Below are 17,568 nucleotides of genomic sequence, written 5' to 3'. Positions count from 1 at the left end.
CATCTATTGTACATTTTTACAGAAGCTAGAGCCAGCTGTTCAGGACCATGCCCAGACAGATTTTGCAGAACTCCAGGGGGCGAGACTCCACAACCTCTCTGAGCAACCTGTTCCAACACTCAGTCTCACACGCACAGTTAAAAAAAAAAAAAGTATTTCCATAGGTTTAGACAGAACCTCCTGCATTTCAGTTTGTGACTGTTGCCTGTTGTCCTGCCACTGGGCACAAATTTGCCTTAGTCTATGTTGTAAAGCACCACATAACTTTGACATTGCATTAATAAATTATCAAAAAGGGCAAACTATTTCACAGTGTTTAACTTTTGCAAATACCTGCTTGTTTTGTTGTTCATTTATTGTCTGCAGATTCTCAGCTGGGAAGCTTCGATGCTTTGCCTGAAAGAAGAAAAATCTCTGTAATATATGAACTTATTGAGTCATTACTATAAAATATATTATCAGTTTATGAAGGGTCAGTGGCATCTCTGTAATGATATCTTCAACAGGCTTTGAAATGAGGGCTGACTTCATTTCCCTCAGTGCAGTCTGATGTGGAGAATTAAGTTTTAATGATCAGAGTAAATCTATGTGGAAAAGGAACAGTAGTTGCATTTATTCCACTTACATGCATAACTGAGCACATTCAAGTTATTTCTGGACCAAAATCTGAGTAGCCAGGTTAGCATTACAGTGTGACTGAAACACATCCCAGATGCTCATCAACTGGGGAATACTTCTCCAAGAGGCTGGTGGGATAGAAGCCTGAGGTAGCCAAAAGTTTGAGTGGAACTACCTAGATTTTTCCCTGAAAATGATCATGCTACAAATAACACACATTCAAAAATACTTAAAACAAGGGCAAATTTTCTTTGAACACCATTTCATATGACAACTTTCAAAGCAAATGAGACATACTTAAATAAAAGGGAATTTTAAACAATTTCTCTTTGCCTGCTGTGTACTTGCGTAGCACAATCAAAGGATCTCTGTTCTTAGGCCAGTAATTTTCAGTGACTTGAATTGCAGTAACCTGACTGGGCCCTAATTGTGTGAGGAAGACAACTTCCAGACACAGCTAGTAAATGAGCCTACCAGGGGAGGTGTCTTGCTAGACCTGCTGTTTACAGAGAAGGACTGGTGGGCGATGTAGTGGCTGGAGGCCGTCTTGGGCTTAACAACCACAAAATTATAGAGTTCCTGATTCTCGATAAAGTACTGGGGGTGGGTGTCAGCAAAACCACTACCATGGACTTCCAGATGGCAGACTTTGGCCTGCAGAGGACATTGGTTGAGAGAGTCCCTTGGGATACAGTCCTGAAGGGCGGAGGAGTTCAGGAAGGCTGGCCATTCTTCAAGAAAGAAGTCTTAAAGGTGCAGGAGGAGGCTGCCCCCATGTGTTGTAAGACAAACTGGCAGGGAAGACAACTGGCCTAGCTGAACACGGAGCTTTTGGTGCGATCTGGGAAAAAGGAGAGTTTACCACCTTTGGGAAGAGGGACAGGCAATTCAAAAAGAGAACAAGAATCTAGTTACGTCATGCAGAGAGAACATCAGAAAGGCAAAAGTCCAGCTAGAACTCAATCTAGTCACTGCCATAAGAGATAATAAAGTTTTTTAATATTAACAACAAAAAGAGAGCCAAGGAGAACCTCCACCCTTTATTGGATGCAGGGGGGAACACTGCCAACAAGGATGAGGAAGAGTCTGAGGTACTTAATGCCTTCTTTGCCTCAGTCTTCAATAGTCAGACCAGTTATCCTAATGGTATTCATCCCCAAGCTAGATGACAGGGATGGAGAGCAGAATAAACCCCCTATAATCCAGGAGGAAGCAGTTAAGGACCTGTTATGCCACCTTGACACTCACATGTCTATGGGGCCAGATGTGATACACCCAAGAGTGCTGAGGGAGCTGGCAGAGGAGCTTGTCAAACCACTCTTCACTATTAGCAGCAGTCCCGGTTAACAGGGGTGGTCCTGGGTGACTGGAGGATTGTCAACGTGATGCTCATCTACAAGAAGGGCCAGAAGGAAGATCCAAGGAACTCCAGGCCTGTCAGCCCTCCCTCGGTACCAGGGAATATTATGGAACAGTTAATCTTGAGTGCACTCACACAGTATGTGCAGGACAAACAGGGGATCAGTCCCAGCCAGCATAAGTTGATAAAAGGCAAGTCCTGCTTGACCAACCTGATTGCCTTCTATGACCAAGTGAACTGCCTTGAGGAGGAAGAGACTCTGGATATTATCTACCTAGACTTCACTAAAGCCTTTGACAAGAGTCATCCTGCTTGACCAACCTGATTGCCTTCTATGACCAAGTGAACTGCCTTGAGGAGGAAGAGACTCTGGATATTTTCTACCTAGACTTCACTAAAGCCTTTGACAAGAGTCACCCACAGCATTCTGCTAGAGAAGCTGGCAGCTCACAGCATAGACAGGTGTGGTCTTCACTGGGTTAAAAACTGTTTGGATGGCTGAGCCCAGAGAGTTGTGGTGAATGCATTTAAAGCCAGTTGGCAGCCACTCACAAGCAGTGTTGCCCAGAGCTCAGTTTTGGGGCCAGTCTTGTTTAACATCAATATCAGTGATCTGGATCAAGGGATTGAGTGCACTCTCAGTAAGTTTGTAGATAAAACCAAACTCAGCGGGAGTGTTGATCTGCTCAAGGGTCGGGAGGCACTGCAGAGGAATCTGGACAGGTTGGATTGATGGGCCAAGGTCAATCGTAAAAGGTTTAACATAGCCAAGTGCCAGGTCCTGCGCTTCGGTCACAACAATCCCAGACAATGTTACAGGCTCGGGGGAAAGTGGCTGGAAAGCTGCCTGGCAGAGACGAACCTGGGGATGCTTGTGGACAGCCAGCTGAACATAAGCTGGTGAACGACAAAGCTGCTGAAGGGTCTAGGGAACATGTCTTACGAGGAGCAGCCGAGGGAACTAAGATCGTTTAGTCTGTAGAAGAGAAGGCTGAGGGGAGACCTTATTGCTTGTGACAACTCCCTGAAAGGAGGCTGGAATGAGGTGGAGGTTGGTCTCTTCTCCTAAGCAACCAGTAGTGGGATGTGAGGAACCAGGTTTAAGTTGTGCCAAGGGAGGTTTCGATTGGATATTAGGAAGAATTTCTTTACTCAAAGAGTGGTGAGGCACTGAGCAAAACAGATCTTCACCAATGGTTACATTTCTCAATTATTGCCACCTCATGTGCAGAAAACAGCCGTTTGGTACTGCAACTGCCTTGCTTCCCTGACATTAAATCAATGATCACTTCATTCCTATATTGGGAGATGGAAATCCTTCCTGTAATGATGACCAGCTCTTTTAACCTATACTCTGACTGAACAACTATATGTAAAAAAGCAATCTTGCCTGGACAAATTTAGAGGAATGATCTCGCCATCGCTTACAACAAGTTACCATTTACAAACACCAGTTTTCTTCCTCTCATTCTTTTCCTGAATTTTACATCTGCACTCCTCTGTGCATTTCAGGTTACAGAACTCACTTCTGATAAGTCACAAATTTGCAAGTAGGCTGATCAGTTTGTCTGTGGATTACTTAAATGTGCTATTGAAGCTCCTTTTTTTAAAATGGTTCCTTTCCAACAACTTAGAAGTGTAACAGTATTAAAACAGAGCAAGAAAAAATTAGCTTTAACAGGTAAATACTGAGCTTTCAGCTTTTTTATCACAGGCCAACAGAGCTGTTTCATATACCTGAAAAATATCAGTCTTTCCTTCTGCTAACTGTCTCTAGCATTACCTGTTTTCTTCCCACCCCTCAACTAAAGGACTATAACTCCTCACCAACTTCAATTTCAACCACCCTCTTCTCATTGTTAACGCTACTGATTGATCGATCTCTCTCTTCAAGAAGCTTATTGTATTTTATCATCTGTGCCTATCTCAGCAATTAACTTGTCCAAGGAAACAAGTAGCTGCAAGTGGGAGAAGAAGCAGACTGAAATTAATCAAAGACTGGAACTCGTATTAACTTCTGGCTGTTGATACTATTTACATCTTTCCACCATCAATTTTCCACAATAATTAAAAGCAAATCTTACCAAGACTAGCTATGATTTTTTTTTTTTTTCCATTCTTATCCTGCTCTGTTCCTGGAAACAAAGGCTCAAAAAAATAATCACAGCATTTCTGCAGAGTTAGAATTTATTGCATGGCAGTTGAGCTGCAGTGACTGTTTGCCTGAGCATTCCTGGCCTGTGACAACTGTAAAGTACTTTGATGCAGTTTAGCTCACTAAAGATGAGGGTTCCAAACTGTCCTAAATAAGCAAAAAATCCATGCTGATACACAAGGCAGACAACATTTCCTGCTCTATCTAATTTAATCTAGGATAGCGTCTGTACTTGTTATACCCATATTATTTACATACCTGATCTTCCCGTTCAAAGCCTGGTGCTTTTGGATAGCTGGATGTTAGTGAAGGAACACCCGATGTGCTAGACTCAGAACATAAAACACCCTTTGCTAAGGACGTCTGTCTACAAAGAAGTCCAAGGGATGATGAAGAGCTACTGCTACCAGAACTTGATGTTACAATTGGACCTGAGGAAAAGGACATCTGTAGAAAACAGAAAACATCATCTAATATGAGGAGTTTTTTACGTTTACAGCTACAGTCTCACTCTGTAACACAATCAGTTGAGATTATAAATTAATTTCAATCATGTAAATACAACACTAACTTTCATTTACTTGTATATATTTTTGGTATTAGCTTAAAAAAGTAGCAGATGACGTAAGTAACATGCAGCTATTGTAAATAAACAGACTTCAAAAGGACGTGCATTTATACACATTAGAATATAGCCTTATTTGGTCCCTACTAAAAAAAAATAAAATACAGGCAGTATTACCCTACTTAATGAATATTAATTTACAATAAAGGAATACTTGTTTTCTGACAAACCAGGCAGTTCAAAAAGAAAAAGACAAGTAGAATTTTGCCAAAAAGCATCTCAGTCTTTCGAGATTTACAGACAAGCACTGTTTTAAACCAGAGATTTAAGCTTCTAAAGAAAAAGGCTTCAGCTGGAGGTACAATCTCTATGTACATCTAGATAATTTTTTTTTTTCTAAAAGTACAATTCTGATCAACTTGAAATTTATTAACTCAGGTGCCAGCATTCTAGAGTAATATGTTTGAGTGGAATTGTGGGCATTGCTTGTTTCTACATTTTTCAAGTCAACTGTTCCATTTTCTTAAACTTGATTTAAAACTAGGACTCAAAAGCAGTATGTAAACAGCTGTATCCTATGTCTATGCCTAACTGCCTGTTGGTGAGAACATGCAGCGATGATACACATTTCAATCCCTTCTGTGTTTGTTTCTACATAGAATCTGACATCTCTCAAGGGAGCTGAACTGGCTAATACAATAATGAAGTGAAATTATGCCAAAGTTGTTCTGCTTTGTTTAAATACAAAACACACACTGAATCAGACAGACTAAACAAAAATGACATAGTTTACTGATAAACTCTGAATTTAAGATTAACCCTAACCATTAATTTTACTCTATGCTCCAAAGAATGTGGAACTATTTTAAGCAAATCAAGATTTTAACAGAAGACACCTCTCTCCCCAGAATAGCATAAATTCGAAATGCCCCTCCTGAGCAGCAGGCACTTCAGATTCAAATTCCTGTAAATCAGGTAGAAGACAGATATGAACATACATAAGGTCTTAAACCGGGACAGAAAAAACGCATCTCCAACAAATGTAAGCCCTATACTTGCTGAAGATTATTACCTATGCATACACTCACTCCTATCCCGACAGAAAATCTCCTGTCACAAACTCTATCTATGTGAAGTTCTGTAATCAGATCACTTCTGAAATCCAAAGACAGCTTCTCCACACAGAGAGTAGCTTCTCCTACTGTCTCGGAGCTGACAGCAGAAGAGTGGGCACAACAGCAAAAATAATTAAATCGATAGCAATTGTTTACTCAGACAAAGCTTTCTAAAGCCAAAGGCTGCAGAATTTATTTTCTGACCACAAGCTTGTTAGAACATGCAATTTTACCATTTATTCTAAAACTGGGGATTGTACCTGTGCATGGCAATTATAAGCTCACACATTTTTTTCAGCTCTAACATACTGAAATCCTTTCTTTATGACAGAGAGAGAAAGTAAAAGAAAAGAAAAGAAAGAAAAAAAACCAACATTGCTCTTCTTAAGTGAAATTTTAAAAAATTATCTGGGGGAAGAAGTCAACAGAAACATGGCAAGATATTCAGTGCCATATCAAAAGACGTGGAAAACTTTTTATGAATAACAGTCACATCTTGTAAGTATACTTATAAACATCCTTCTGGTACCACAAGTCTGCCTAATGCAGCAGACAAATAGGTAAGACAAAATGAGTAGACAGCGAATGCAGACTAATACCTGAAGTAAGATACTAATTTAGGTAAGCTACCAACTCAACCTAAGGATGAGCTCCTTAATCTGCATAGAATGTTTCTTAGATGCGTATTACGTGTCCACTCTTCCATAGCTAGGCAGGCAACAAATTATTTTACTGACACAGGTGACGTACATCACGGCTGCTTCCCTACAGTTTGACCTAAGGAAGGTCAGGCAGAGGGAGGAAGGAAGACAGCCATTATGGATTACTCGTTCTGAAGGCTGTTGGCAGACAACAAAGTCCTAAGTGGGGAATGATACCCTCCTTCATCCAGAAGTTACTGGGCTTGAGATATAGAGCTACTGGTCAAGATCAGATTTCATCAGGTGTGCAGACCATTACATAAGGTGCCACTCATGTAATCTTTCCAATTATGGCAGGTATCAATGGTGGCTTTAAAATAGAGAGAGATAAAGAGTGAGAGTTGTAAGCATTAAGCACTTACAATACACGTTTTTTGTAATTTTGTTCTGAAAAACTAAACTAAAACAATCATTCAACCTTCTAAAATGCAGGCAGCATTATCTGATTACATTAATATTTAGGCTTTTGGCCTTAATCCCTGAAGAGTCCACCAGGATGACAATAGACAGAGATAGCCTCTACTCTGTATTTTTCAAAGGAACAATTAGTTAAGTTTTAATAAATGGATTACGCAGTCCCGTAGATTTCGTGACTCAACGTGCAAAGAAAATACAAAGAACTCATGGAAATAAAGCAAGAAAAGAAAATGGGTCAGGTAATATCCATGGTAGGTTAAATACAGAAGCAAGATATAAAAACTTCAAATCTAGCCCAAATTTACACTGCAACTACATAGAATATCACTCTTTTTGGTATTACATTATTATTTAGAATTTATTGCTCCTGGGAGAAAAGGACCTGGGAGTGCTGGTCAACAGCCAGCTGAATATGAGCCACCAGTGTGCCCAGGTGGCCAAGAAGGCAAATAGCATCCTGGCCTGTATCAAAAATAGTGTGGCCAGCAGGAGTAGGGAACTGACTGTTCCTGTGTATACTGATGAGGCTGCACCGTGAATACTGTGTTCAGTTTGGGGTCTCTCACTACAAGAAAAGCACTGAGGTGCTGAGGCGTGTCCAAAGAAGAGCAACAAAGCTGCTGAAGTGTCTGCAAACACAAGTTGTATGAGGAACAGCTGAAGGAACTGAGGGGAGGGAACTCACATGACAAGAAATAAATTATTCCCAAATATCCATACATACCTTATGGCTTGCTACAGTATACAGGCAAGACCACTGCTTCTGTATTTCACATCTCTCATGCTCTTTGTACAGAGTAAGATACAAAGAACATCTAACAAATGTCAAGAAACCTTACACTAGAAACAGCTCTACAACTGAGTACAGTATTGATGCCAAGATAGGGAGCAAATCTATTTAGACAAGAGGGACTTAGGGTTCACAGTTAACATCAAGTCAAACGTTAAGACTTACAGAAAATGAGTGTGATGCTAGTATTAGAGCCAAAAAGAGTGGAAGGTGAGGGAAGAGAAACTATCAATGCTTACTTTCTGTTCCCTGGTGCTGCAGAATTTACATTCAGGTATCAGTGCTGGCATGAACAGCAATGTCCTCAGCACTACTGATGGTAGGAAGATCTATTGCCACTTGTCAGTCTTAATTTTTTTAGGCTTTTTCTTTTTTATTGAGACAGAAGCACAAACAGCAGAAACTAGAATTCATACAACTGCCTCAACCCTGGAAGAAGCCTTCAACGTTATCTTTGGAAACTAATCTACAAATATAACTTAAGATTTGTGCCATTTGATTTTCTTAGTGGGGGATAAAGAGGCCAAAAAGATTTCAGATATGTCCCTCATAAAAATGGAAATCTTCTGTATTATGTAGTCAAGGACATAAATGCAATAAGAACACAGTTCAGCCCCTAAGGATTTAGAATCTATTGTAATCAAAGACCAGTACTTGGTAACATTCATTACTTCACAGAGGCTCAGATGTAAATCTTCGCAGACTCATTTTTAAGCTTAACTGACCATTACAGTTGGACACATTACAGATTACATCTCGCTTTCACAGAAGTTACAAAAGAACAACTTTTTCCTTTTGCATATTTGCTCAAAGCAATAGGAGGAGGCCTGAACTTTTCTGACGCACCACATGTCAAAAGATGCCCACTTTGCCTTAACAAGGGTCACATCCTCGTAACGTAACCACACAGGCCCTGGCCTCTTAGATTCTTAGGAAGAAATAACTTCTCACTATTCTTCACTGCCACTAAACTGCTTTGGAAAAGAGCATGAAGAACAAGCAATACGTTCTTTCCCTTGGTTCTAGACCTTTGCTTATAGCTGAACTTCTACAAAGTTTTATTTTTTATTAAAATGACAGCTCAAGGTTCTTGATTTGCATTATATTTTGTGGTTTTAAAGGTACTGTTATATTGCCTACATTTTTTGGGAGATGGACGGGAAAATGACAGCAAGTGGAAACATGACAGTATTTTTAATTAAGCTGTAAAACTAACTTGCTCTCAAGTAACTTATTTCCTTCCTCTGTTCCTCATTGTCTCAGAACACACAGGATTACCATCGTTCAGAATTAAGATTATGCACACTTAAACTCAGTTGTATTATCACAGTTTAATAAAATATTATTTACCAAGTGAGTGTGGTAACTGATCATGTGCATACAATCAAGCCATCTTAGCTATGAAGTACAACAGACAAGCTGAGGCTTAATAAAGACAGAAGAATGTTAGCACTGAGTCTGCAATCAGGAGGAACAATGAAGGCACACAATCTCTACCACAACTGAGCTGACAAGCACAAACTTAACTGTGCTAACTCAAATGTATGATCAAGTACTTAGACATCTTTTAAAAACTTGATAAAAAAAAGATGGTGCTGGTTATCCTGTCTTCATTCACCGTGATCAACATACAGCCTCTGTAAACATTCAGTCTTTTAAATACATGTTGGACTCTGGGCATAATGACATCACATCCAACATTTCTATCCTTTTACTCTTCAAAAGAAAACTATGATTTATTACTCTGAGCCTAGAAGGGCTTACATAAATATTCTATAATTGATAAAAGAAATTAATCTTTGATGTATCTTGCATTTCCTCTCCAGAATAACCAGCAAGTTTTCCTATTAATTTTGCAGTGCCACAAACTTGAACAACACCGACTGACAAATTTTATCATACAGCTAGGCCTTTGCTTTGTATCATCACCTAACTTAAGTACAGTGCAGTTCAGTACCAGTAACAAAGAGCCCTGATATATGGAGAAGATCAGCCGTATAATCCTGAGAGTGTTTTAAGGAGAGGTGATAAAGATTCTTGATAATTTTTGGCTGAAAAGCTGCTCAAAAGAATATGCATTTTATATTGATAACACTGGAAAACTAATCAACCAGCTAGAGAAAGCATATAAAGCAGCAACTACAACTATGGTCACATGCACTGAGACAGCTCAGTTAATGTAAACTCTCATGAAATCATGAGGAGAAAAAAAAAAAGATGTAGGAAAAGACCATTTGGCTTTGTAAAATTGCAATAAATTTGCAAGATATAAATGATGGGATCATCATGAAGGGCTGAAATTCAGATGAGGCAGAAGCTTATGGTTAAGACTGTAGCATATGTATGGAATGCTGAGGACTGAATGCCAGAGATTATTTTGGGGTAGTAAAGTGTAAAAAGGGATAGAAACCAAAAGTGACTGAGGAAAAGGGGTGCATACTTCTGCTGACCACTTGCCTGATATAGAAGGATAGTATCATTAACAGGCAGACCAGCAGCCACACTCCTTCCTCTGCTACCACATCACACCCCAGAGATCCAAAGCACCAGACAACCAGAGGAGGAACAAGTCCCTGCACTCACCCACCACAGGGGACGTGAAGAAGGGAGCAGCCAGCCAAGGAGCCAAGCTGTGGGCGATGGGAGCAGCCAGGCCAGGAGCCCAGTTATACAGCAGGGACTGAGACAGCTTCATGTTCTGGCCTGGCCATCCTGGGAACTCCACTTGCTGTGAAGAGCCAGGGAGCCCTTTACAATAGCCAGAATCCCCACACAGCACATGCACTGTGTAGACAAACCTCCCAACCCCACTGCAGGCAGAGTCAGCTCTTACAGAGGTGGCTTCTTGCTGTGCCTCCAAGTTCATGTGGGAGGTGGGGGCACCTGGGGGTGATCTCCTCATCAGCTCCCGCCCAAGGCTGGCCCAGACCCTGCCTGAAAACCAGTCAGGAGGGTCTGTCTTGCCTGGTTGTGGACATCATCTATAATGCCAACATTCATTTAGGGCTGGGGCTTTAACCCCAGCACTTCAATAGCATACTGGATGATGAAACATTACATAGCTAAATATTCATGGAAGGACATGCAAGGAGTAATGGAAATTAAACGTGAAGAAGTGGTAACATAACCAACTTCATTAACCAAGTAGGGCATCAAAGTTCAAATGGTGCAAGCAACATATCTGAAACATGGATCAAACTATTTCAAGACTTGTATACACAGAAATATTCAAGAAACCTAGTCTACTATGATTTCCCATAGTTAAGGAGTTCAGACGTCTGAATTTTACCAGCACAACAGAAGAAACAAAAACAAAGACCCTCTTAGAGTTAAAGAAAGAGTGAAAGAAATTTTTTTTTCCACTAAAAAAGGAGCACTAGAAGAATGAGTGAAAAGGAGTGTTCCTTTTGGCAATTAGGTAACACTGAACAAAACACAAAAGAGTAGTAATGGTTAAGAACAAGCAATAAGAGCTGAAAATAAAAGTTGCTGGTGTAAATTCATCTCCTGAAAAAGACACGGGACTAGGAAAAGGATGAGTGAATTTGTTGCTACCATGCATACACAGACTCTGAATCTTAAGGTACTTCACAGCACTGATGCAATATGAGAGAAAATGGGCATGCCAGAAAGCCAGTGCAGGCCTTGCTAAGGTAATACAAAACAAAGAAAGAAGAGGTGATGGCAAGTATGGAGAAACAAGTAGTACTAACTTGAAATGAAAAAATTACAATTAAGGGAAATACTGTACTATATTGAGTAAACTGCATTGTGGAGGCCAAGTACATTTTGATGACAACTGGAGCAGTATAAAGCAAAGTGAACTGCAAGGACAGATGGGAGAAAAACTTTACTATCACAGATCGTGTGAAGGGATTGACAAAAGTATAATTTTGGGTGCTTCAAACCAGAAGGTAGAACATGGAGGTAAAGAAACAGATGTAGAAGTTCTCCATGGAAACTGAACTCACGCTTAACGAAAAAGGTTGAAGAATAGATTATTTAAGGTGTATAGTATATTCAATATGCATATATTGTATGAGATTTAACAAGGACAAGGGGTGGGTCCTGCACTTTGGTTACAACAACCCCAGGCAACTCTACAGGCTTGGGGAGGAGTGGCTGGAAAGCTGCCTGGTGGAAAAGGACCTGGGGGTGCTGGCTGATAGCCAACTGACCATGAGCCAGCAGTGAGCCGAGGTGGCCAAGAAGGCCAATGGCATCCTGGCCTGGATCAGAAATGGTGTGACCAGCAGGAGTAGGGAAGTGATTGTGCCCATGGACTTGGCACTGGTGAGACCTCACCTTGAGTCCTGTGTCCAATTTTGGGCACCACAGGATAAGAAGGACATGGAGGTGCTGCAGCAAGTCCAGAGAAGGGCAACGAGGCTGGTGAGAGGACTGGAAAACATGCCTTATGGAGTCTAGCTGAGGGAACCAGGGTTGTTCGGTCTGGAGAAGAGAAGACTGAGAAGTGACTATTGCTCACTAAAACTACCTAAAAGGGAGGCTGGTGTTGTTCTCTTCTTCCAAATTCCTAACGATAGGACGAGAGGAAATGGCCTCAAGTTGCACTAGGTTTTGATTGGATATTAGGAAGAATTTCTTCACTGAGTGGGTGGTTGGGCACTGGAATGGGTTGTCCAGGGAGGTCGTGGAGCCATCATCACTGGAGATGTTCAAAACATGAGTAGATGTAGCACTTGAAGCTATGGTCTAGGGGTTAGGAAAATGTTGGGATGGAGGTTGGACTTTATCCTAGAGGTTCTTTCCAACCATAGTGATTCTATGATTTCCTGATTGAAATGTTGAAGGAAAGATACAGCAGTGCAATGCTGATGATGTTCCCATTGACAAGACAACTTACATGAAGACATACCAATACATCATTATAGGTGAGATAAGAAGGCATGGACTCATTCTTCCAATAACACTCATACATAGGGCCGTAGTATTACCATATTCTAGAGACTGGGACCTATGCAACTTGCTCGTAGTTGATGAGGAATTTTATGATGAGGCAGAGAACTGAGTTTAGGTCTCTCAAGTACTACATAATCCTTTTCCTCTGGAAGCAAACAAAACAGTAGGATACTCTCTCAGCTTACTATGACAGGATATGTAAAGAAGTTTTGGAAGATGAATGTGGAGATTTTGTTTTGAAGACACAAGAAAAAGAGCCATAGAAAGTCTAATTTAACCATGATAAAAATTACTAAAATTAAGTTTACTCCGGACCAGTGTCTGGCAGTGATGAGAATGAAGATGAAGGAGAGGACAGAAAAACAGAGAGCTTACTGCAAGAGAGAAAAGCACAAACCATGAATGTAATTACGTTACTGGGATACAGAAAATGGGGGAAGGGATGAAAAGAGAATGACTATTTAAAATACTAAAATTAAGCAGTTTACATCAGATGAAGAAGGTAAAAGCAATCAAGCAACAAAACTCAGGAATGAAACACCGTAAACCAGAAGACCAACCTGCTAAAGAAAAATCAGGAACTGAATATTCAAAAAAAAAACCCCAAATAATGCAAGGGCATCAAACAAGGCTGCAGGTAAGCAGCCAAGATAAAGACAGAACATTTCGCCCAACATCAGAAAAAAGGTGGCCACTTGTAATAAAAATGCAAGTAGAAAGGAGAAGGGTCAACTCTTTCGTTTGCACACTTGAACAGTGGTACAGGCTTACTGAGCACAGAATAGAAAATGCACACGGTATTCATCAGATTTCTAATGAGTAACAGAAAAATGCAGGTGTATGGAAGAAGATTCCCCATAGCTGAAAGGCATATTAGAATAGTTAGTGTTTTCAGCTTTAATTAAATCATTCATGAAAGGTTAAGAAGCTTCTGGAAGAAGAGATGCTTTTATTGGTCTCTCCTGAAAGCTTCAAAACCTTGGCAACAACAAAATTAGCCTCCTAAATAAAAAAGGCAGACCCTTTCTCCGAACCTCTCATGCACAGCAGAATTCTGCACTGCAAACCTAAGATAAAATGTAGGCACATTGGTATCTTTATTCTCAATCTACAGGACACAATATGAAACTACATGAAAATAAACCCAGAAGCTTTAACAACTGCACTATTTATTGGCAATTCCTTTTAAACATTATTTAAAATATGGCCTTTTATCCAGTTTCTAACCAAACAGTATCGATCAACAGAACTGGAAAGCTAGACCTGAAAATTCTGGGAATAAAAGTGCATGAACTTATGACTCTGTACTCCAAATAAGGTAAGAAAAACAGAAGTCGGGAGACAACAAGCCAGATGTCACTATCTATGTATGATTTTCCAACAAACATAAAACCTGCCAAAAGGATCTATTCCAAATGAAAGAAAAAGGAAGATAATAAAAGCTCTGCAAAAGATCTTTCTCCTTTCTCTATTCCATCCTTAAGTGACAAAATATGATAACATAAACTGCATTTATCACCCCTGTAATCAAACGCCTCTCTAATAGCAAACACACTGCCCATACTGGGGCACTGTAAGAAGCCTTAAGCATAAAGCACGTTCAGGTAGGACATCAATTCATTCCTAACATTAACAAATAACGTAAGAAAAGAGGAGTGGGATCAGGTAAGATCTTCCATGAATGAAACCTTTCCTACAGAAAAAATAGGCATATGTAAATCAAGCTGTCCTGTAGTTGTATATTTGATTAACAATGATGTTCCTCACTGTAGCGTTTAAAATATTGCATCTAAAGACAAAAAACAAGAACAGAGTAACACATATATAATACCTAGTTAAACTTGGTGCCAAGGGCATGTATTCCATTTGGGCTTCCAGTACCAGTTAAACATTACTGCCTGACATTTACCATAGTTGTGTCTGTTTTATCGTTTGCTGAAGTACAAATAAATAAACAGATTTTTAAGAAGTAAAATAAACATTGCATATTGGCACAGTGATTATTATTAATTAACTTTTCCAGAATTATTTACACTTACATTTCCAGACTGCCCACTGCTATTTGTAATGCTGTTTGTGGAGTTAAGACTGCTGCTCCATTCATTCGCAATTCCTATGCTGTCTGTTGAAAACAGGTGAGCGCCTGGCTTTGATTGACAACCAGTTTGCAGTATGACTACATTCATGGTGTCCTCTGTTGAAGGAATCCCCAAAAAATTACACACAGGTCTGATACTTGGCTGTGTGAATTTAACAATTTCATACCTACTACCAAACACAGCACCTGTCACATGGAAACATCAATCACAGACAAGAAATATCTTTTTCTTTAAATATAAGCATAAAGACAAGGTAAGAATAATATAATTCACTATTATGTATCTGTGGCTACTAACAAATGTGATAGCCTTATTTACTTGCTCCATCAAAAAGTGGTGGGAAGAAGATCAAAATTTGTATATTTCAAGTATTCTAGGTTTTGCTTTATTTTCCAGAGCCTTCATCACAGCAAGGTTTAACGACAACGTTTTTAAAACTCCTGATGTGAAAGGTTACAATGACATCATAATTATAAAGCTGCTTTCTTTTTCCAGTCTAGAACCAACTGACTTAATCATAAAATTATGTGAAGATAATATGGGACTGTACTACTCTAACTTAAAAAGGAACAATAAGCTTTGAGAAAGGTACATCATTATTATGCATAAATTGTGACAAATGACTTGTAAATTTTCATACCAGAAAATTCAGCACGGTGACTGAATAACTACTTCACAATTCCCCAAAGGCTACTTTGTTAAACTATTAAACACCTTAGGTATAAATACCTAAAAATACCAAATACCTAAATACCTTAGGTATTTGATTCTTTAAATGTGCAATATATAAGGAGTTGTAGTTTTACAGGGAAATAAAGAGATAACAAAAAACATTTACCTTAGTAAGTCAATTAGAGTTTCTAACATTCCTCACCTCATAATCCACACACAAGACATCAAAGTAACAAGTCAGGACTGAAAACAAAATCTCTTAATAAATGCTAGAAGTATGGCAATATTTTTTTCATGTCTAGCCACTACTGCATTTCTGAAGGGGTAATGATAAACTACAGTTAAAAATCAAATTTAAACATTTCTCTGTACTAGAAAAAATATGTAGCTCTGATAGACTATACAGAAGTACAAGCCACAGTGGGAAACAGAACGAGTATGAGGTACATAGAATCAATTCTCAGCTATGCTACCGCCACTGAAGGGAGGTGTCTAACAATGTGGGGTTCTCCTATCCAGCCTCTGATTTATCACAACTCTGTGGCCTTCTTACTATACCATCCAATGATTTACCAAATATTTCCACTATTGAATACATTACAAAAATAGGGACGTAGCTCACAAAAGAGAAAGGAAAAACCTCCTGTCAAGTACCACTATACACATAAGTCCAGTCCAGTCACATCCGAAAAAGAAAGAAAAGGAAAAAGAAATCATCAAGATTGCTAAGATATCTCTAGATCTGTGTTGTTCCTCCTACAGAATGAGAGTGCAAAGAACAGCTGGCAAGCCAGAAACAGATGTGCTTTTTGTAATTTACTCTCATGAGCACTGAATATCATCTCGTTGAATAGCTGCTCACACAGAGCAAGTCCAGTCAGCCATCCTTGCATGTCCAGTCAACCCTCACAACTGTCGCAGGAAAAGCACTGATTCGTGCTCTCTTAAATGTTCAACAGCCTTTTTTCCCCGTGATACAACCACATACTCATGCAATATTCTTTAAACAAGTTTAAGTAGTCATACCACCCTAAAAGGGTAGTGTAAGACTATTTTCCAAACATTTCAATTAGCACATGTTCAAAGTCTCAGGAATTCTCTCAAGAGTTTTTTGAAGAGTATAAGAGTTCGTCTTACAGAGTAGAAGAAAGAATGGGGCTGAGGTAGAAGGATTAGCAACAGATCAGAAAGGTATCTTTTCAGGAGTGTAACATCAGCAAATGGTTAAGTTTGGATTTTCCTTCAGCCCTTTCTATCTTCAGCCTGGGCAATGTTTAGCCTTTCCTTAGAGATGGAAATCCTATTTATTGTTAATGACACCTTCCTTCAAGAATGATGCCTCTCACAGGAATCAAACATTCACTGGACTACTAATGTTCAAGACATAGAAGTAGATCATGACGGGGTCTCAAAAGAACTAAAATCTCCAAGAGCTCTGTTGAGTTCATTCTGTAAACTCCCTGTGCTGGAGGGACAAGAAGGGAGGCAGCATTCAGTATGCTCTAAGGAAGAAAACAGCAAAAATATAGTTTTCTCCCACAGGAGTTCATAGCATGCCACAACTACACCATCCTGTATATGTATGCAGTGATGTGTTTAAATCATACTCTCTCAGCTGTTTCAGGAAAGAAAAAATTTATATCAGATAAAGAGAACAACAAACCCAGTGCAATAAATTAATTCTGTTTGAAAAAACTGAGTTTTCAGACTTTCCTGAGTCAATTAAGTACTTGCCAACATTGTCAAACAGTGAAGGACTCGATTTAGAAGTTAGCATCACCAACACAAAAGCAAAGGCAGTGAGCTACTTTTGATGTGAAGAAACAGTCAATACTGACTTTACTGCCACAATGTTTTGAAGAATCGCCAGGTCTTGGAATAATGGCTTCTTGAAATAAATACAGGTTATTTATCCTTCATCTTCTTAGAGTAACAAAACCATGGGAAAATAAAATTGAACATCCCACAGAAGTTAGAAGACAAACTGACCATATCACAGATTCTCAGAAACAAGAGCTGTGATGAGCAGCAAGAACAACTATTCACTGGAAGTCTTGTAGATAACAGTGTGACACAAGGAATGGTTCTGTAGGACATCACATTTGCCTAGACAGGTTAAACAGAGAGAGAAGACTGCCACTACTTATCATTAA

At 39.5% G+C, this 17,568-nt stretch overlaps 1 protein-coding gene across 1 annotated transcript in view; it reads right to left on the bottom strand.

Annotated features, from left to right (window-relative positions):
* Window positions 1–333: 333 nt before the first annotated feature.
* Window positions 334–17,568, bottom strand: part of LOC103780840 (putative E3 ubiquitin-protein ligase UNKL) — a gene marked incomplete at its 3' end in the record, with an annotated part of 35,431 nt that continues 18,196 nt past the window's right edge. The window contains exons 7-9 of the mRNA XM_008948533.1: window positions 14,684–14,853; window positions 4,392–4,580; window positions 334–396 (exon numbers count right to left, since the gene is read on the bottom strand). Coding sequence (XP_008946781.1) covers window positions 334–396; window positions 4,392–4,580; window positions 14,684–14,853 — 422 coding nt within the window. The remainder of the gene's footprint in view (window positions 397–4,391; window positions 4,581–14,683; window positions 14,854–17,568) is intronic.

This window comes from Merops nubicus, unplaced genomic scaffold (genome assembly GCF_000691845.1).
Source record: "Merops nubicus isolate BGI_N331 unplaced genomic scaffold, ASM69184v1 scaffold5491, whole genome shotgun sequence".
In the NCBI taxonomy this organism is placed as follows: Eukaryota; Metazoa; Chordata; class Aves; order Coraciiformes; family Meropidae; genus Merops; species Merops nubicus.
The sequence above is the reverse complement of the archived record's forward strand: the minus strand, read 5'-3'. Positions and strand labels throughout refer to the sequence as shown.